The sequence below is a fragment of the Oryx dammah genome, unplaced genomic scaffold (assembly GCF_014754425.2).
Source record: "Oryx dammah isolate SB20612 unplaced genomic scaffold, SCBI_Odam_1.1 HiC_scaffold_27, whole genome shotgun sequence".
Classification (NCBI taxonomy): Eukaryota; Metazoa; Chordata; class Mammalia; order Artiodactyla; family Bovidae; genus Oryx; species Oryx dammah.
The window spans coordinates 36515750-36538072 of record NW_024070211.1 but is presented as its reverse complement, the minus strand read 5'-3'; the positions used below and the strand labels follow the sequence as shown (position 1 = coordinate 36538072).

The 22323-nt window shown below is 36.2% G+C and overlaps 1 protein-coding gene across 1 annotated transcript; it reads right to left on the bottom strand.

Moving 5' to 3' along the window:
• Positions 1–7355: 7355 nt before the first annotated feature.
• On the bottom strand, positions 7356–19419 carry LOC120854528 (receptor tyrosine-protein kinase erbB-4-like). The gene is made up of 2 exons (XM_040228581.1): positions 19076–19419; positions 7356–15795 (listed from the first exon to the last, which is right to left on the bottom strand). The coding sequence occupies exons 1-2, from the start codon at positions 19320–19322 to the stop codon at positions 15350–15352; spliced, it is 693 nt and encodes a 230-aa protein (XP_040084515.1). The 5' UTR covers positions 19323–19419; the 3' UTR covers positions 7356–15349.
• Positions 19420–22323: the final 2904 nt, after the last annotated feature.

Below are 22323 nucleotides of genomic sequence, written 5' to 3'. Positions count from 1 at the left end.
TATTTGAATAGGCAGGAAACAGCAGAGCATGTGATTAGTACTTTGTTATCTGTTCTTCAACAACAATGGCAGGACTTTTACTAAATTTAGTGAGAATTCTAGTTCAATGCAGATCACTGTTAAAATCTTTTCTGCAATGTCCGTTCTATTCTGAAAGGAAAATGTCAATATTTTTCATTACACAATTATTCAACCTATACAACCTTTGACCTAACACATATAATTAGATAACATTGCAACACAAATTTATATTTGTCACACAATAATAAAGTTGACCCATCTGGCTCCTGGAGTATTGTGTGCCTTCAGGATAATCACTGCTTGATCTGCCATTCACTGAGAGTTATGAAGAATCCAGCACATAACAGGAGCAAGGCCAATCTTTTTTTTTTTTTTTGTAGAATGTTAAGCAATTATATTCCTATTGTTAACAGTAAAATGTTTTCAAAATTGCCCTACAGAGTAGCACAGTATATCTAACTCATTGGATACTGAAATGCTCTTTTTGCCAAAATTGCGGTGTCAAACACACTATTATTATTAATATAAAGAGCTTTTATTGTTTCAAATTTGTTTTTAAAATAAGTACAGTTTTTCTCCTTCTTCCCCAATTTTTCTTCTTCCTCACCCTTGAAACTCCAGGAAACAAGTGGATACCAAGCACTGAAAGTTTGAAAAGCAGAATGAGCCAAGATAAAGTAGATATGGGTCTGGAGAGGGGAATGCACAGAAATCCAACACATGATAGCTCCTAGCAGTCATGCACATTATACAGTGTGCAAGACAGAAGAGAGAAAAGGGCTAAGCTGAAGAGTGAAAAGAAAACATAATAAAGCTCTACTAGAGAAAGTATATCAGACAACAGGTTCACTTAGGAAGGCAGTATAGCCATGATCCATTTCCCAAGTTGTTTGGCTCAGTGGTAAAGTATCCACCTGCTAATGCAGAAGATTCAATCACTGGGTCAGAAAGATCCCCTGGAGGAGGAAATGGCAAATCCCCTCTATATTCTTGCCTGGAAAATGCCATGGACAGAGAAGCCTGATGACCTATAGTCCACAGGGTTGCAAAGAGTTGGACATGACTGAACAACAGCAATAATAAAGAGAATCTAGGTGGACCTTGATTGGAATCCTAGCCTCATGATTTCCTAATTGTGGGACTTTGGTTAAATAACTGAACACTTCTACATTTTAGTTACTTTAACTGCAAAGGAAAAACTATGATGGTTTATAATATATTTCATAAGTGCTGTCTTGACACAGTTTTAAGATCATGGCTAAAAATGCTCATCCCATTGAAGGATGTTTGCCAAGCCTACATTTTAACTGCTTCCCTTTTGGGCTCTAACCCTCTGGGTTATAGCTCACACAGCCAACTACCAGAGGCCCCAGATCCTGAATATCCAGGACAGCCTCTTCTTCCTTGTCTGCAGAATTATTCAGAATAATCTGTAAGAAGCCCATGAAACCTAGATAGCTACACCTGGTTTGCCTTATATAAGCTGCCTGCTACAGTTCCAGCTTGCTATTATCCTTTCTCCAGTTGCAATCTCTAATGATTCCCTGTGTTGACAGTCTTCTGGAAGTAATAATGCTTTTTGCTGTTCATCTATCTACAGGTCATTTATTATGTCCCACCACCACCACCAGTCAATCCTGAAGGAAATCAGTCCTGAATATTCATTGGAAGGACTGATGGTGAAGCTGAAGTTCCAATACTTTGGCCACCTGATGTGAAAAACTGACTCATTGGAAAAGACCCTAATGCTGGGAAAGATTGAAGGCAGGAGAAGGGGACAACAGAGGATGAGATGGTTGGATGCCATTATTGACCCAATAGACATGAGTCTGAGTAAGCTCCAGGAGTTGGTGATGGACAGGGAAGCCTAGCATGCTGCAGTTCATGGGGTGGCAGAGTCAGACACGACTGAGCGACTGAACTGAACCATCATCAGTCAGTCAGTCAGTTAAGTCACTCAGTCATCATATCAGAAGGCAGCAAATTTTAAAATACAGTTCTTGAGACTTCCCTGGTGGTCCAGTACTTAAGAATCCACTTTGGAATGCAGAGGACGAGGGTTCAATCCCTGGTTGAGGAACTAAGATCCCACATCCAAGGAGCAACTAAGCCTGCGAGCTCCTAGTACTAAGCTTGTGCACTCCAGAGCCTGTATACCACAACTAGAGAGCCCACATGACTGCAACTACTGAGCCCACATGCCTTAAGTAGAGAGTCCATGCATCACAGTGGACAATCCCTCATGATACAACTAAGACCCAACACAGCCAAATAAAATAAATGTTTTAAAAATAGTGCCCTTAAATTTTAATTTATAAAATGATAATTCAAATGATTTGCTTAGCACACTACCTAGTACATAATTGTTTTTCTCCCCCTTCTTCCACAATTTTTTTGAACTAATGTGGAATTGTTCTTCAGGCTGCAAGATAGGAGACGTCCATGTTACCATAAAAAGCAGATTCAGAAAAAATCTTGGATTTTAAATTTCCTCTTTATTCTACTTTTAAATCTATAAAACATTTCTGACCTGGAAAGGAAGACTTGAGATGGAGAAAAAAATAATAGAGTCTGGCTAATGTTCATCAGTAGAATCTGATTCTATTCATAGAAATACGATTTTGTTTTGTACCTTCCCTTAGGTCAGTTTTGGAAATACAAATGATTACACCCTTTTTCAGGAAGCATGAGAAAGGGGTCTCACAGAATTTCACTTGTCCTTCATTTAGAAGTAAACCAATATGCATCAGCAGAAGAGTCAGTCCAGGGAGACTCAGATAGCAGAACCAACTTTTCAGAGCTTCCAAGTAGTGTGTGTGTGCACATGTGAGCTCAGTTGTGTCTGACTCTTTGCAACCCCATGGACTATAGCCCACCAGGCTCCTCTGTCCTTGGAATTTCCCAGGAAAGAATGCTGGAGTGGGTTGCCATTTCCTTGTTCAGGGGATCTTCCCAACCCAGGGATCTAATTCAGGTCTCTGTGTCTCCTGCATTGAAAAGCAGATTCTTTACCACTGAGCCACTTTAGAAGCCAAATAGTGCAAACAACACTTTTACTATTTCCTCTAAAAAGCACCAGGGATTTGTAAGAGAACCTAAGCACCATGGTCACATTAAAGGCATATGACTGTGGACTGCATTGGACCAAATGGCCAGATACCAGATGGGAATGTAGGTATCACAATGGAAAACAGACTAAAAGAATGATCATTACCCATGATCAGAGCTATAGTGTATATTCTAACAGATGCTATTATGAGATATTGGTCAAGGGCTAGATATTTCCCTCCATTGTCATAAAGCTACATCAATCATGCAGCAGAAAAATTTATGTTCACTCAATATCTTTGTATTCCCACAGCTGTCTTGAACTTGGGTAGGACCAAGTGACTAGTTTTAAGCAATGGACTGAGATATGTCACCACTAAGTTGTGGCGGGATAAAATTCTTTGACTATCCAGCAGTCTTTTTTCTATTAAAGAGATCGTGGAGGTCGCATGCAGAGACAGATGATCCACAAAATAAAGCCTGGCTGGCCTTCTAAGGCATCATTTAGAAGCAAGCCATCAGGGGAATTCCCTGGCTGTCCAGTAGTTAGGACTCTGAGTTCTCACTGAGAAGGGCACAGGTTCAGTCTCTGCTTGGGAAAATAAAATACCACAAGCCAAAAAAGAGAAGAAAAAAAGAAATCTGTCAGACACACAGCAGAAATAAGCCTTTATGTGGTAAGTCAGTGATATTTCAGTGTTGTTTATCATGGTTACGGAATCTTGAAAATTATTACTAATATACGTCTGGTAATTTGATGTCACATATGAGAACACGTAATGGGGAAGAATCTTAAACTGGTCAACTATCTTTCAGATTAATTTTGAAAAAATTTAAGTGGTCAGTTTATTTTTTTGCCTCTAAATAAACTGGAGATTTGGGAAGGGAATTAAGTTTTACTATAGAAAAAAAAAATGTGTTTATCACACATCTGAGTTTAAATATTTGAAGAAAAATAGTGCTTGCTACTTCATTATAAATATTATAAGAGAAATATAGTTAAGTATGCAGGATAAGTTATTCTGATGTCAAGTGGATTTATGTCCTAGGAATGGTCACTTTTTCTGCAGCCTGGAAAAGCTTTTTAACTTTATTAAAATGTTACTTTCCTCATTTATGAAAAAAGGAAAATAATAATAATTTGTAAGGGTGCAGTGAACATTAAATGAGACAATGAGGACAACGTTCTTAACAGAAGGCCAGGCATATGGGAAGCCTTCAATCAAAGTCTATTACTATTTTAATGTTGTTGTATGGGCTTGAAGTCCATATAAATATAATGCCTTTACACAGTAAAGGCAAGATGATTGAGTAAATCCAAATAATACACGTAAGAAGATGATATAAGATATTTAAGGTAACTAGGATGAGATATTAAGGGTTTATTCTCAGGATATCTTATGATATGTATGTGCCTCTTGCCCTAGGGATCCATGGGCTACTAATAGAATATGTCCTTAAAACTTAGAATCTTGGTTTTCCTTTGTTTCTAAAAGAGACAGAAAGATTGGATACATATCATTTTGTAGAACACACAATACTTATCTTCAAAATACAAGCAAATAGAAACAGGTTTGCAAGATGGGTATTTTTCTTTTAAGAATCTATGGGTAACTTGCAATAACAGGTATTTCAATATTCACTTTCCCACGTGTACCATTTGGTTTAGTCTCCTGATTGCTATCTTGTGCTGAATCGTTCTGTTTATAGCTTTAAAATTGCTATCTGGGTGACAGTCTTCTGTTTCTAATCTTAAAATGGTTATCTAGTGGGTTTGTTCCCTATAGTTCATCGTACAGCCTGATAATACTGTGGAGGGAAATACGATTAGCTAACTCTGCACCTGCTCAGTTTACAGTTTTATGAGTGTAACTTGTTCTATGATATACATCATGGGGCTTGTGATGAAATTGCTTGAAAACAGAAATTTTGTATGAAACTTTGCAATATATAAATATATTATTAAATATTTTGTTTAATATGTTTTCTCCATATTCCTTTTCTATATGTATACAAACATATATGTATATATATATATATATAGAGAGAGAGAGAGAGAGAGAGAGATCAATAAATACATAAATATAGGTAGATATCTACCTTCTAGCCTTATAAAGCTAAACAATTGTAAATTCAGGAGTCTCAGAGCATAAAGCAGTAGAAAATAGCTAGAGCCTGAATTTTGACATTTATTTTAGCTTCTGACCTTTTCCTCCTTAAACACCTCGCAGCTTCTCCATAGTATTCTTCCTCTTACCACCATCTTTTTAATCTGTTTCTTTTTTAAAAATGTATTTGGCAGTGTCAGGTCTTATTTGTAGCATGTGGGATGTGGTTCCCTGACCAGGGATCATACCCCGGCCCCCTGCACAGGGGTGCAGAGATCTAGCCACTGGACCAGCAAGGAAGTCTCTTGAAGCTTTTTTTTTTTTTTTCTTCCAGCACTGTGTGGCTTGCAGGTTCTTAGTTCCCCAACCTAGTATCAAACCTGGGGCCTCAGCAGTGCAAGCACCAAATCCTAATCACTGGACCACCAGGGAATTCCCTAATTGAAGTTTTGACATCGGTTCAGGATCAGATTGTATGCTGTATTTCAGAAGCTGTTTTCAGTGGCCATTTAGTACACCCTAGAAAATTTATGATCTTACTTATGAATTAGGTGTTTGATGTGAAGTTTCTCTTTAAACGTTACTATGTGTAATAACATTGCTAGAGCTAGGGATAGTTATATGTCATATTCTCTGATATATGAGGGGGGAATAGTGGTGCTTTTATTGAGCAGGTTTATAAGACCCTGAAAAAGGGGACTCTACTAGTACGCTCCCCACATGGTCATCTTCAAAAATCTTTTTACTTGTGATTATGTTGCATTTATCTTTCTTGAGTGAAAGGAACCCGTTTCTTCATCATAGATGACTTGCTCCAGGGTAGTTTGAGTGAAATTTTCAGGGCAGTCATCAAAGGACTAATGAAGACCTCTGGGGTCCTTGAATCAAGTCAATTTGTGAGCATAAATTATTCTCCAATCAAAATGAGATTTCTCTGCAATAGCAGGAGAAAGAGAAGTGTTTAACTAACTGGAGGAAAGAAAGATACTTCAATCAGAAGATGCAGCGTTGAGGGTGAGGACTACCGCTTAAAGATGGTCACTTGACTCTAGATTTGTTATTTTAGTCTTATTTTCTTATCTAGATGACTGCTATTTCAGTAATATCTCAAAACGGTATGGTGAGACAAAAACCTACCTATGCAGATTAATGCATGGTCAAGCACTGCACAATTGGTAGGTATCACAACTACTGTGAATGAGCTCACATGATGCCACTGAAGTGTCAATTCTACTTTTTAAGGTATTAAAGCAATAACAAATGCAAGTTGTTTCTCCCTCTTCCTCAGGCCTCAGGCTATCACTGGGTAAAAATTGATGTATCTTACCGTGAACACAGTGAAATGACAATAATCTCAAAAGAACAGGTCGAAATATTAAAGGGAGAGAATGTGTTCGTGTCCATGCAAATAGCAGAGGTCTAATCAACAGGATATTTAAAGATCTATAACTGAGCAAGTTTAAGAGAACTTATTTCAATATATTGAAAATATATATTTTTTGTTCACCCTTTCAGTTGACATCATTTGTATTCAAATGAGCAAAATAGTTTAAAAGAGTAATTGTGTTGAATGAGAAATTATTGGAATATAAAGGATTAAAAAACAATAATTAAAACAGAAAAGTTAGAATTTAAAAAAAGGTGTTGGGAGAGGATCTTATTCACATCATTAATGTCTCTGAAATCATTCTCCCATCTTTCCATGGGCTTGTCCCAAATCATCTCAGTTGATTGATTGTTTATAGTCACTTTCTCTCTCTCTAACTTCAAGCATGGTACTAGCATTTGATATTCAACAAAAGATTTTCTGGCACCATTTTTATAAACTAAAATGAGGGCAGAAAGAAAAAAATCATAAAAATATTAATGTTATTTGGATACAACTTACCAAATATTTCATAATTTTTTAAATTCCCAAAGCAACAAACCAACCATGGTGAATTAAGTCTGTACAGATGAATGAGTCTGCACACGTCAATAGGCTTTTGTGCTAGATGGTAAAAACATATGGAATGTGTTACATTCCAAACAACCAAAGGGTTCTGAAGAATAATTAATAAGGTTCATAAATATGGACAAAAATAAGCCTATTTTCACATCTTCCGATTATTAAATCTAGAACAAATCTTCTTCTTCTTCAATTGGCTTTTCTTATAACATATTTCTGACACGGAAGAGAACATTTGTTTCATATTTTATTGAATTTCATTTATATTAAATTAAAAATATATTTCTGACAGATTCATGTAACAAAAAGGCAGAACAGTTTTCAAATTGTTCAGCTGGGATGATCAGTATGGAATGAGGCAAAGCAGGTCGCATTCTATAATTGCCTGTACAGGTACAATTCTTTCCCAAGAGCCAAGAAAGGATCCTTGAGAACTAACAGAAAAGCCTAATTACAGAAATTTAAAATACTGTTTGTCCCTCATTCTCAAATAACAACAGAAAATGGAGAAGGGAAGGAGGGTGGGGTGAAGAGTTGGAGGGGAGGAAAGAACAAGGGAAATTATACTAAAAATATACCTAACATTAAAAAAGTTAGTATGTGTTAAGTGCATAATCCTTCATAGATAAAATGGAAAAAAAAATCAAAATAACATTACACCACACACAATTGGCATATCCTATTGTGTAAGCGAGTGCAGAGGTTGAACACGTCACCATAGTGCTGAACACAGAATCACAAGTAATGTCAGAATGATAACTTCCAACCCAAAAGAAACAATCACAAGCCAATTACTTATATACAAATCAACTCTAAAGACAATTATGTTCCAAATAAAGATGTCCACAGAGGAAAATCAAAGCAACAGTATCCCTATTTACAAATTCAACTAGCCATGTCTTTAACAAGCTATAAAAATACTATTCACATTTTCAAACATACAGTAGTATTTTTTGTTTGTTTATTTCAAAAAGGCAGCTAACTTTGAACACTGGGATTTAAATGAAACATCAATGGCTTACCAGCTAGGTATTCTTGCACCCCTGTCCTTTGAAGATACTTCAGAAGAGAGAGGGCTTGTTTTCTGTTTACAAGTTAAGAACATAAGGAAATGAATACAAATGTATATAATACCTTAAGCCTATGCCTTTTTGGTAAAGTGTCTCCCTTTATCATCTGAACTGATCTTAGTCAACTACTTTGATGCATGTATGAGATGAACGCTTGAGAGAGGATTTCATGTAACTTATTACTATTATTTATTTATTTTTGTGCTCTGAATTATCTACAGATCAATTTCATTTTCATTTGACCTTACTGTAACGGTGCTCAAGAAAGATGAACAAGTAGTCAGGTCGTGTGAAAATGCAGTTTTGACCTGCAAGAACTCAAGTTCCTGGTGCTCACAACAAGAGATGTAGGCACACCAGCCAGCGAGATGTGCATTCAAAGTTAGCTGCCCTCGCACAGCTGCTCAGTTTAATAGTCGACCCATTTAACAGCAGTACCAATTTATGCTACATATTCCAAAGTACCTTACTTTAAAAGAACAGCTTACATATCTACACTTAGAAAATAACTTCCGCAGTTGATTACTGAAGTAATCCCAAAGGATTCTTGGAGTGCTATGGTGTAACCCCCTTGCTCCCCCCACCCAGCCCCTGAGAGATCCAGAAATATACAGGAAAATGACTCTCACATTAGGGAAAAGGTACAACCCCTACCCACCCCCCTAATTAACTGAAAAATCTGGAAATGATACTCAAGAATCAGGTGATGTCATTACTTAGGAGGTATGATTTGCTTTCCTTCAAAACAGCTACAGGCCTGGGGAAAAAACAGCTACACATCAGGGATAAAAACAGCAGTAAAGGCAAAGTGGTTTGGACAAGTTAGGCTATTGCCTACAGGTATGAAATTTTGTTTTCTTGTATTTGTATATTTGAGCAAATATAACCACGTGTCGTGGTGATACATGTAAAATTCTTAGAGCATTGAAAGAAAAACATCCTGAAAGAGCAAAAATAGAGGAAAAAATGGCGATTTATTAGACAACATGGATTTTCATTTCCGTGAAACTGCATTCATTATGTATTTGTCAGATGGATGAATGATCCAGTAAAGAGTTACAGGTGGTTCTCAGAGCTGAATAGCCTTTACCATTGTAAGACTCTTTGTTATGAGAAAAACAAACAAACAAACATACAGCAGCTGTAAAATATTTGCAATCAGGAGCAAAGTAAGATAAATAAAGTCAATAAGTTAATTTGCTGGCACAATAACTTATTAGAATGTAAAGTTTTTATGAAATGATTAAGTCTAAAACCTACCAAGTGTATGTGCACATATGTGTTTCAAGATTCATCACAGGCTGACTCGTCTCAAATTCTTACAAAGGACAAAGTAAGAGACTCAATCTTCATGGAAAAGCATAATTTTAATTTCATAAAGCATATTCTGTGCAGTCATTTATTTAAGAAATAATTTAAACAATGTCCAGATTGTTAGTACTTTTTATGGAAAAGTCAGACGTTTGTGGGCAGAGGCTAAATCAGTTTTTCACAAAGCAACATGTGGGACCTCAGAGTTCTCCTATGGCTTGAGATAGGCACAGCATCACGGGGGCCACTTTGAACTGAGGTGGCAGTAAGTGAGGAAAACAGAGTAATCATGCCAAGAGGAAAAGAAGTAAGGCCAGTATTTTCCTATAATGTCCAGAGAAAAATGAATTTTTCTTTGATTCCTAACAAGATAATCACTTACTTGTAGAGCTGACTATCAAAGAGTATTTTCCAGAGCAAGCATGTGAATACCTCCATGAAATTAGGGCTTCGAGTCTTTTCAGCTCATGACGAGAGAAGCATTTCTGTGCCCAAAAGATCACCTGACTCTGAAGAAGTGAGGCAGGGGTCTGCAAAAGTGACAAGTCTTATATTTTTGCAACTCTATAAAATCAGGGGGCTTGAATCAAGGATCTAAATTTTATTTAGTCATTTATTTTTTACAGAGACTTCTTTTTTAATGAAAAGAACAAAGCAGCCTATAGTGTGAAAAATCGTTTCCATATAAAAACACAAGGGTTCCTCACCCAACATGGTGCCCACTACAGCTTCATGTTTGCAATTGTGGAAAGAACAACTCTTGCAAAGTTTCTCTGGGATTAGAAAAGATTGTATTACTTCTACCCAGAGGTATAAACAACATCAAGGTCTCCATTGATGCTGTTACTTTAAAATGATGTCCAGTCTATATCTCTGTAATATTATTCATTCTTAAGCAAATGGCAGGAGATATGAGTCTGCCTTTAGGTGTCAGCATGGGTACAAGACTGTCTTTTAAAGGCCATATATACTGAGAGGCCAAGAAGAATTCTCTGCCTTCAGCATAAAGAGCAGATTTACTTTTCTGGCTTTTCAACAGCTAGAAGCTTATCCACCTGAAATTCTCATCGGTCTTATTAAAAATTATCTGGTTATTAACTAGAATCCAAAATAATGGAAATACAGCAGCTTGCTTTAGTATTTATTTCTCAGAATATTGTTAATAAATTCCTTGGGTTCATTTTGGACATGGGATGATATCATGGAAAAAAGAAAGGATATGTCACAAAATTAAATGCATTTTGTTTGTTTGCTATATGGTGCCACTCATTCTTTTGTCTCTGCATAAGGTAATAGAACATTTTCATTTCCTTCACTTCATTTTGAAACTTCTTACTTAAAGTCATTTGTATCATATTTGCCTGTTAAACTCTACAAGGTGGTGTTTTGCAAAACAAATCTGAAAATTTTCTCTTTACATGGAAAACATTTTACAAGCAGTCAAGGGATAAGAGAATGGGAAAAGAATTGTAATGCTTTAAAGCAAGTTTTCATTAGTGAAACTGACTTTTTACATGCCTACTTTCAGCTAAACCTAACAAATAATAAATTTAAGTGACAAACATTTTTTTACTACACAAAATCCATCCTACGTCTTCATATCCTGCATTTTATTTTGCTATATTATTTTTGTGATTAGTTTCCTAGTTTGATTTATTTCATGGTATTAAAATCATTTAACATCTGTTAACCTAACTAAATCTACGTCTTACAGCATTATCATGGTTCTGCCCAGATATATACAAGCTTTCATGGTCACCTTTTCTATTACCTTATGAACTACATATACTAGTTAAATAATCAACATTTATAGATGGATGAATAATTCAAGTTTTGAAATAAAGTTTAGATAGCTCTAGAAAAACATGTATTTACATCCTTCCCTGTCAGGCTTAACCAATTTCCTTTTTTTTTTTTTTTTTTTAAATTTTTGACACTGCAAAAAGCATGTTGATAACCCTTCCAACTTCATCTACAAGCAGAACCTCACAGTCCTGCTGGTTTGTCCTAGGCATTGGAAATATACATGATCTTCATGCCAAGTCCTGATTTACAAGGAATTAACATATACATTATACACTTAAAATAACACTATTTCTCTTCTCCAGCTACAAATATTCATTCTTCCTGACCTACTAAGAAAACAAACTCAAATTTTTACTTTATACATTTTAATCTTATTTGAATTTTGCATTGATTTTTTATTCCATGTCAAGAATATTACCCAAGAAAGAACTCTGCTCCTCGACTGTGCCACAAGTCATTTGGAAAATCAACTGTTATTCAGTAGTTCAAGCACCTCTTTGTGGTTCAGGATGCTTTGTGGTTTGGGGTCTACCTTGGTTTAGAAGACATCTTTTCTTACCTATCTAAGAACTACTGCCCTGAACAACCAATTAGTTATATAGTTTTCCTTACTTGGAAATAAGATTCCCCAACATAGGTCTAAGCTACAAGATTTGATGATTAAAAAAAAATAGTCTGTGTAATTTGACTATTTTCTTCAAATGTATTTAATTGGTTCTGCATATTTGCATTAATACAACTAGCCTGCAATACTCTGATATCCCAATGCACTTTGAAGGCTTTAATTGGCATTTTAAAATTTCACTCTATTGAGTCGAGTAAGTTATTCTTTGGAACAAATAAACTTTTTTTTTCTCCCTCTCATACACTTTGAAATATGTTTTCCTGGGGGAAACAAAAATAACACAAAAGAGAAACTAAAACAATTGAAATCAAGTATGTACTAGAGAAATCATTCAAAAGGAACAATTAGATTCTTGTGAAGCATTTTAGGTCATTTTGGATTATACGTGCATCTATCTCCAGTTATTAGTACCTGTTATGTAAAAGTGTTATGTTCCCAGGATGAAGGAGATACTACCTTTACTGAATATATTTCTATTACTTTAACAGTAAAATAATTTTCTTTCCTTCTCTAAGTGATTCTGCTTGTCATTTCCCCCCAAAAACCATATGAATATCATAAATCAGGAGAAAAAGTCAAGCTCTAGTATCCAACAAAGATACTGTCAGTGATAAGTTGGTACAGATTTGTCTAGAAAAAGAGGTTTCTATCTAAACTTCTATAAATGATGTTGTGAGGACTGCTTTTCCTGGAGACTCCTCTGACTGGGTGGAAGAACTCTGAGCTCTTAGGCTGTGGCCCTGAATCATTCTGTCTTCACCCCTGGGAAATTCATGCTTGAACTTCACTGTAAGGGCTCTCATAAAACCCCTCCTTACTCGATCTCATTCTTTTAGCTTCCCTCACTTTTCACAACTTCGGAAGAAATCAATCCCAATGTCTCCAGTGTTCTTGGGCAAAAACCAACATCTACTGCTGATTTAATGGCTAAGTTAGAATCCAGAAATGACACTTAGCCAGTGATACAATACCCTTCTAGACCAGTTTGCATTTGGATGATAACACTGAAACTATCCTATGCGTTACTTTCAGTAACTTGTAGGACGTTTCACTCATGTCCCAGATGAGTTCACAGAAGATCTTTTAACAAATAGCTGATTTTATACAATTGTTCAAAAAAGAGTCCATGCAATTGTATTCTTTGAATTATAAAAAAAATTAAATGTCATTGCAAATACATTTTAATTGTAAAATTTTAAAGTTAGGGATAGTATTGCATTTATCTGGGTGTTCCCCACATAACACAGTGCTTTTAGTAGACTATAAATAAATACGAATTGAAAAATAAGGGAGATGAATGGGTGGGGAGACTTACTTTTTCAAAATAGGCAGAAACCTAGATTTCTTGTCATTTTTTTCCTACTGTTTCCCATGGAGATTTTCAGTCTGTTTTCAATTAGGTGATTCATTCTGGAGAAGGAAATGGCAACCCACTCCAGTATTCTTGCTTGGAGAATCCCATGGATGGGGGAGCCTGGTGGGATACAGTCCACGGGGTCTCAAGAGTCAGACATGACTTAGCGACTAAACCACCACCACCAGGTGATACATTCAAATTCCCAATATTTTATCACTGGAAAGAAATATATTTTACAAAATTCCAAATAAATTGGGGCAGATTTTCCTAGAAGGGGCAGATTTATATCCAATTTTTCTAATTGCTGACCTGAGGCCTCCATTTTTCTGAAAACTCAACCCTATCCTTTGTTTCTATTGCTCATCTTAACTCCATAGGTATTCTTCAAAATGATACACAATAAAGATGGCTCTAGAACTAGGATGCTGTTTGAAGAAAAAGAGTTATCATATAAGGTATCAAAAGGGTAGTATGTTGTATATTAAAATAATTACATGAGAAACTTTTTTCACATTTATTTACAACTTTTAACCCAAGGATCTATCTAAAGCAGTGAATGTTTATTTATTTCTTTTTGTCATACCAATTTAGGTGCAAAGTTACCTTCACTTAATATGAATGAGTCTTATACTAAAAATACCATGGAATTTAAGCCTTACTTGCATTCCTTCAAATGGAGTGTACAAACTGGACAACTTTCCTCATGTAGAAAATGTGATATTACATGTGGAGCATGTCCTGACTCTTTTACCATAATCCCCTGATACTGTTCCAAAATCTAACTTGCTTGGTTTGGCATTTCCACAGTCTTTCTTTATTTTAGCTCTTTAAAAAATTGTACTTGAATGTGTTATTTTGCTGGTTGCTTCCATATTGCTTCATTCAAAATCCAAAATGAAGTTCAGAAAGAGAACAAATAAAATTACAGCTCAAGTGCAAACTACATTTCTGAGTATCTATCAGGTAGACATACTCAATCCAGTGTGTTTCTTCCTGTTCAAAGGATTCCCCATTGGACCACCCCTGAAAGTGTCAGTAGTTTTTATGAATCACGCAGAACGGTCTCTTAGTTTCCCTTCTATTCTTAACATTATTACTACCTATCAAGTACTGTCTTTCATAGAGGGGAAGAAAATGAAGAATATAAAGGAATGGAGGGAAGAGAATCCATATTCAATACTGTAAAACACAAAAGTTAGATTTAATGTTATGTTTGACCAATACCTTGGCCTCCCCTTCTAATTTTAAAGATTGTGTATTTAAAATAGTGGCCATTTCACCATATTAAAATATCTTTTTACAATTCTTTCAATTTATAGCAACACCTAAGAAGGTTTGATGTAAAAATCTTTGCAATTACAAATTAAAGCTGAAGATATAGGAGAAAGTAATATGAAGAGAAAGATAAAGCAAAGTGATAAAACAAAAAAAGCTCCCCAAACATAAATACTGGTTATAACTTGGATGAAGATTCAAAAATTATGAAGGCTGAGTTGGCCATTCTTGCTTGTCAAGACAGACACTGATGGAGAAAGAGTTTGGATTTTCAATCTTAAGTCACTATCATACATTATAGAAAAGGTTATCCTTTTGTTCTACTGAAAACGTCCTTAGGATTACCAGGGATGCTGAAAATATACGGATCAGTTCCTGCAGATAGGAACAGATAGCTTGGATCTTTCAAGCATCTGCTTTGAAAGAAAGGAAGGAAGGAATAAAAAGAAAAAAAAAATGGTGGGGTGGGGGATGTTGAGAACTAGTTTGACGGCAGGCAGTCTTGCCTATTTGCGTGTCCTTTTCTAGCTGTTCCAGTCTCCTGGCCAACCCATGCAGAGAAATGAAGAAACAGTGTGGTTCCTCCTCTCTTTCTCTTTCGTCCTTCCTTCTAATGTTCAAGTTAGATAAGCACAAAATTAGCATTGCATCTCTATAGCTTCCACTGGGAAGTGTCAAAACTACTGGCCTTAGGAGTAGAAGGAAGAAAACAAGAGAAAGAGAGGCGGCGGGAAATCAGAGTGGGTGTGTCTCTCCGCCTGAAAACCACTGCGGAGGAGCTTACACCACAGTATTCCGGTGTCTGTAGGGTGGCGGAGGCAGCACAGTGCCTGGCTTCAGCGAGAACTCAGAGAGGTATTCGGGATTCTCTGCCACAATAGGCCGGATCCGTCCATTTTGTTTATAAAAATATTTTGTGCTGTACTCCTGCAGGTAGTCTGGGTGCTGAAGGGTGCTCCGAGGTGGCAGGCTGTGGTTCCAGTAGTCGGGGTTGTCGAATGCTTTCTTGGCCTTCTCTGGCACAGACAGTACGCTGTTCTTCAGGTACTCGGCGTTCCCCAAGGCGTTGGCAAAGGTGTTGAGGTACAGCGGCTCGTTTACATACTCATCCTCTGCCTTGGGTGGACCACTGGAAGCGCTGTGATATTCGGGATTATCCAAAGCCTGAAGGTCTCCATTTTTCCTCCGAGAAACAAAAGGGTTCTCCTCCACAGGGTTCAGGTATTCTGATGGAATACAAAAGTATCAGTTAACATCTACTTTCTGGAAAATGTAATTCCGGCCATGGTTGTACAGGACGGTTAGTTTCCTTTTCCAGAACAAGAAAGCCTCGGGTTTCATGAATTTTTCCCAAAGCTATTTTGTTGATTACAACTGTCAGAGGAAAGAGGAGTAAGTGGGCAAAAAAATGTTAGTGACAAAACGATGCACCAACAGGGCCAATGTCAGAGTTCCTGACCCCTAGACTGTTCTTCTTTTCTTCTAATTATATTTGTCTCTCCTACATATTGGAGAAGGAAAAGGGCAACCCACTCCAGTATCTTTGCCAGAAGAAGTCCCTGGACAAAGGAGCTTGTCGGGGTACAGTCCATGGGGTTGCAAATGGTCAGACACGACTGAGCGACTCACACTCCTACACATGGGGCCGGTTGTTTAAATGCTTCTGTTTTTTAGAAGTTAGTCATCTCTGTTAGAAAATAAAACAACCTATCAGGATTAAATAGCCTTTAACTGTGGAGAAGTGAGAATTTTAAAAATAGTATTGGAAAATCAAGATTAACTCCATACCATAATAAATGAATGAAGCAAAAGAATAGTGTTTCTTAGTCTATGTATTTGCTGGGAATGTCTGCGTAAGTAATAAGGATTTGATTATAGATGTTCCCTCAGAAAGATAAACACACAGGGAAGAAAACATCTAAGGAAAAGACTCAACTAATCAAATCAGATAAATAGCTAACATGCTTTTAAGTTGACTTGCTTGATAGTATACAAGCTTAACAATAAATATAATTGTAACATTTATTTCCAATAGCTAATCATAATCATAAGATAGCAAACTATAGTTTGAATCATATGAAATTGCTGTTTTGTAGGTTGAAACTAGTCTTACAGCAATTTTGTATAATTCGATGTAATAAATTTATCTAAAATAGGTATTGGCCTAGAATTTTTTTTAAAAAATGCTGCTAATTAATACTGCTTCCCTCAAGTTTAATTTTACCCCTCTGTTTATAGTGTAGACTATATATAGACATATCTACATATATGTAGCATATCCTCTTTTTAAATATATGCACAAAAGTAACACTTTAGCTATTCCTATTTTGGTGTCAGGGTAGGCAAAGGGCCTGTTTGTTGAGATACTACCATTCTGAAACAAACTTCCTATCTCCCATACTAAACTTGACACATAGAGAGAAAAATCTTATCAATCCAAGGTTATTTTTCCCTGGGTATAGAGCCGTTGGATATAGTTAACTATTTAGCATCATGTGCAAGTTAAGAGACAGTAATGAAAAATCCCATGGACAAAGGAGCCTGGTGGGCTACAGTCCATGGGGTCACAAAGAATTGGACATGACTGAATACTGAGCAAAAAGTAATAATAATAATGAACATCCTACCATCAAATTCACAGGTTACAGTTCAGTATTTTACAAGGCACTATCACTTCAACCTCACAACAATCCTATGAAAAAGGCATGCCAGCTGTATTTTTCCAGCTTTGTAGATGGAAAATTGAGATTAAATGATGTATGAAAGATACGATTAGTGTTGAAGTAGAATTCAAATTCCCTAACTCATGTTGAAGGATCTTCTTGTTCTATGACATGGTTTTCACTGTTGCCCTTATAGGAAGGAGTAGGTTGAACTTTATACTTCATCACAAGTTTTAATTTGAATGGGTTTCAAAGCTACTATCATTTTAAGAAAAAAATATTAAAAAAAACTTTTAGGGAGTCAGAATTGGATTTTTCTTACCAGATTCCTGAAATTTCTCCATCAGTACTTTGGCCACCTCATGTGAAGAGTTGACTCATTGGAAAAGACTCTGATGCTGGGAGGGATTGGGGGCAGGAGGAGAAGGGGATGACAGAGGATGAGATGGCTGGATGGCATCACTGACTTGATGGATGTGAGCCTGTGTGAACTCCGGGAGTTGGTGATGGACAGGGAGGCCTGGCATGCTGCGATTCATGGGGTCGCAAAGAGTCGGACATGACTGAGCGACTGAACTGAACTGATACTAGAATTATCTGCTCTCTGAGAACTGGGCTAGACTAGAATAACCTTCTACAGAAACTGGGTTTCTTAGTACACAGAGAGAAAATCTGGGGATGGTCTACCTACTGTGAATCTACACAGACTGAATTGCTTTTCTCTTGGAAGGTTCAAGGTACCTTTTCTCAATGCAATCTGCTCATCTATTGTCCTAATGCAAATTTGTATAGCCATGTGGTTCTGTAGACAGGAATAGTTTTATGGTTGAGTTGAGAATCTTCCCGGGGAACATTCCACTTTCTGAAGGATCTGCGAAATCTTCCAAAAACCTACATTTGTGTCTCTACTGGGCTACTCAAACATCCAATTCTTCATTACAGTAATACTTTCATACATATGGAAGTGGATATATTTTAATAGATTATTGATAATATGTACTTAGTGATGCCTTAATTGCATATTACAAAAGTGAATATAACTACATATTAAGGGAGATAAAGGACCCTCATACAGAGTCTTAAAATATAATTTACTGTGACACTAAGACTCTGGGACACAGTCATCAGTTTTTAATAACAGTCATCCATCTTCTCTCTTTTCTGATGCTGTTAACATAGAAGGAAAGAGGTTTTTTCAAAATTGAAATTTATTTGGATATTTAACATTCCTACTACTAACTTTGTAAAGTTATTGCTGTGCTTCCTAAAACCATAAACTATGAATATTTTCAAGATGTAATGGTATACATATAAGTATAGGGAGGGCCAGAACTTTAATTTTTGAAATGTACCCTATCAGAAGTCATAATTTCCTATTATAAGCTGGGTCATTTAAATGACACCATTTTAATGCATCAATCAAATCTTTTATTGATGCCATCAAAAGCTTTGGACACTTTTACCAATAATACCAGTTTTTATGACCACCAATGGAGCAAGGGTTCTGAAATCTTGTGATATGCTGCCTCATTTAAATACTCTAATAAAGTTATGTTTATATCAGTGCTTCTCAAGCTTAATTGTGCATAAAAGTCTCCTGGGGATCTTGTTCAAATGCAGATTCCTAATCAAGTGGGGTCTGAGATTCCAGTTTCTAAAAAAGCCCCTAGATGGTGTGGATGCTGTTAATTCAGATAGCCTACTAGGAGTAGCTGTGTCTAGGCCTTTTGTGGGTCACAAATGTTACACAGGCAAATGGTTTGGCAATTTCCCTTCTAGACTTTGCTTATGTTGATGAAAGTAAATGTCAAGTGGCAATCATTTCTGAGCATTCTGCTCGTACCTTGTTTGGGTTTGTCTCGCATAGGAGTCATATAACCTTCTTCATCCAGCTCTCCTCGTGGGCTCCGTTCTGGGGCAAACACTGTGGGGTCAGCGCTGTATCTCTGGGTGCTACTGTCCTCTTGGACATGGGGTGCCATGGACTTGCGTAAGGTGCCATTACAGCAGGAGTCATCAAAAATCTCTGCGGTAGCCCCCTGAGCAATGGGGGCTTCTGGGATTGTGCTGGTGGTGGCCCTGTAGGGCATGGGCACTCCTGGTTCTGCAGCGAAGCCCCCGTCTCGGTAGACAAACTGGTTCTGTCAATAGTAGAAACACATTTGGAGACCAAAGTTATTGGGAGCAATAGCAATAAAAAATATGGATGTTAATAACCAAAAGAATACAGAAGTTTGTCTTTCAGAGCAAAGTCAGAGTTTATTGGGTTTTTTTCCCCCCTAATAGTTAATGAGTCTGAGTTATAGGCTAGAAACACCTAAAATTCCAATTTTGCCCTATAAAGTAAATCAATTGTGGGAAAACAATTTGGAAATATATGTTTTAGTTTTACTAACCACTTAACACATGGTCTAATAAAAAGTATTTCATATTCTTTCCCACAACTGCCTATTTTTAATTGTAAAAATTCAAAGTGAATTTTCAAGACAAATGGCAATGTCATTAACTATAGGCAGTTGCCATTATGAACAGAAGCACAGTGATGAAATTTGAATAGTGATAGTTCCTTATGCCTTCTAGTCTGTTGTTACTATAATTTTGAGTCTATAGTACATAACTGAAAAATCATCACCAAAATTCTGACTTTTTAGCACAAGACCTATCTATAATCATGGACATAAAGATAACCTCCTCACCCAGAAGCATAATGTATGAGCCCAGGTAAATTTTCCAGATGAAAATCAAAAGCTACTGTAGATGAATGATAGCTCTGGATTATCTACTGAGATAAAACATATCTACATAGGCAGCTACACAAGCTACAGTAAATTCTTAACTCACTGTTGGCAAAGGCTAAATGAGGAAATTATGGTGAGACGAGACAGAGGAAACATGATAGGCAAAGACCAAAATCCTAAAAGATGAAGGTTGATTGTGAAATACTTACTCCTGACATAGGGGTGTAGGCAGGAGGAGGGCTGTGTCCAATTTCACTCTAATAGGAAAGAAAAATGGAATGATGGATATAATAAGAGGTGATATGAATGGAAAAAAAAAAGAAAAGAAAAAGAAAAGCCAAATGAGTTGTATGAACCAATAGGGAACACATGCACAACAGTGATGTTTGCTAAACAGTAAAATTTTATGTACTCTGATCTCAAGAAAGTTTATTTATATATTTTGAGAATACTATATATAATTTAATCCCTGTAAAGGAAAATTAAAAAGAAAAATTTTAAGTGCATTAAAAAATTATGTTGACAATAAATATTCTTCTGATGAACCCTGAAAGAAAGGGAAAAGTAGTAAATAATAGAGTTATCAACAAGGAATGCTTTCCTTTGTTATACTTTAGGTGACTGGAATGATCACATATCACTGCATTAACTTTTCTCCTATAAGAAGCTTATCTAAAAAGAGATAGAAGTAGATTTCAATTTTCTTGGAATAATTTTTGTTATCAAATTACATTTATTCTTTACCACTTCAGCTAAGGGTCAGCTTCTCAACCTTTTCTTATAGAAAGGGTAAATAATATTTTCTCATTAGTCTCTTTTTAAGTGAACAAACAGCAGAAAATCTTGAAAAACTGGTTTTTTTCCTGGAAACATGCTTTACATACATTACTTTTATGTATTTAGAATCAGTTGAAATTAGATTGCAATTAGAAAAAAACCAAAAAGACATATTCTTATGGCTTACAACGCTAACCTATGGGATAAATAAAAGTCAATATAAAAATATAAAATATTAAAGATAACTTTCTTTAGGCTAAGTACAGGAGATATATGAATGCTAATATATATATGTATATATATATATACATATATATATATACTGCTGAGACACTTCAGTAACTAATGAATGAATGCTAATATATATATATATATATATATATATGCTGCTGAGTCACTTCAGTCGTGTCCGACTCTGTGTGACCCCATAGACGGCAGCCCACCAGGCTCCCCGTCCCTGGGATTCTCCTGGCAAGAACACTGGAGTGGGTTGCCATTTCCTTCTCCAATGCGTGAAAGTGAAAAGTAAAAGCGAAGTTGCTCAGTAGTGTCCAACTCTTCACGACCCCATGGACTGCAGCCCACCAGGCTCTTCCGCCCATGGGATTTTCCAGGCAAGAGTACTGGAGTGGGGTGCCATCACCTTCTCCTATATATATATATAATACCAATCATTTATTAAGCACATTTCTTGAGAAACCACTATCTGTGTATGCACAGGCACTTTTCAAGGCACTTGAAATAATGAATAATGAAGGTAAAAACAGTTGGTTTTGTGAACCTTTCATTCTATACCTTCTGGCTTTAAGTGAACAGAGATGACGAAAATAAACCTCAAAGACAACATCTTGAAACATCTATAAAACAGAGCTAAATCTTATTCCAGGTCGATGTTTTTATAATTTATAGATTGACAGAACAACCTAAGAATATGGTGCCACAGAGATTAACTGTTCAATACAAATTAATAGCAACTAGATAATAGAATTTTCCTTAACTGAGTCTTCTGAACTTAAGGGAACAAACTCTGAACACCTACACTGAGTTTAGATTTTAACTCTGCCCATAATTGAGTAACTTATGTGATGGTAAAATATTTAATCTCTTTTTTTCTCTAGTAACATAGTTAACAACACACTAAAGGATATAATGTGGAAATTTGGATATATTTGTTATGCAGTACATAGGAGGAGCTTTGTAGAGTAGACAGATTGTTATATGGTATTGTTGGGACTGAGCTCCAGTCCCAATTATAAGTGATGTGGTCAATCATGAAATATCTCATTTTCATCCTTGGCCTCTTTACCTTATTCTTAATGAAGATACCTATTCTTAATGGAGAAATAAGGTATTTTACATATGAATAAGCTTTGTAAACTCTGCACTATTATACAAATGTAGAGGATATATAAAATTTAAATGTTCACACCTGCTAAATCAGATTTTTAAATTCAAGCAATCAAACTGCCAAGGCTTCTCATCAAAGAAGCATTTTTAAATGCTTACCTGTCTTCCACATCACCTGAAATATATTTTGCTATCTTTCGGAAAGTTATTAAATCTAATTCATTTGTTC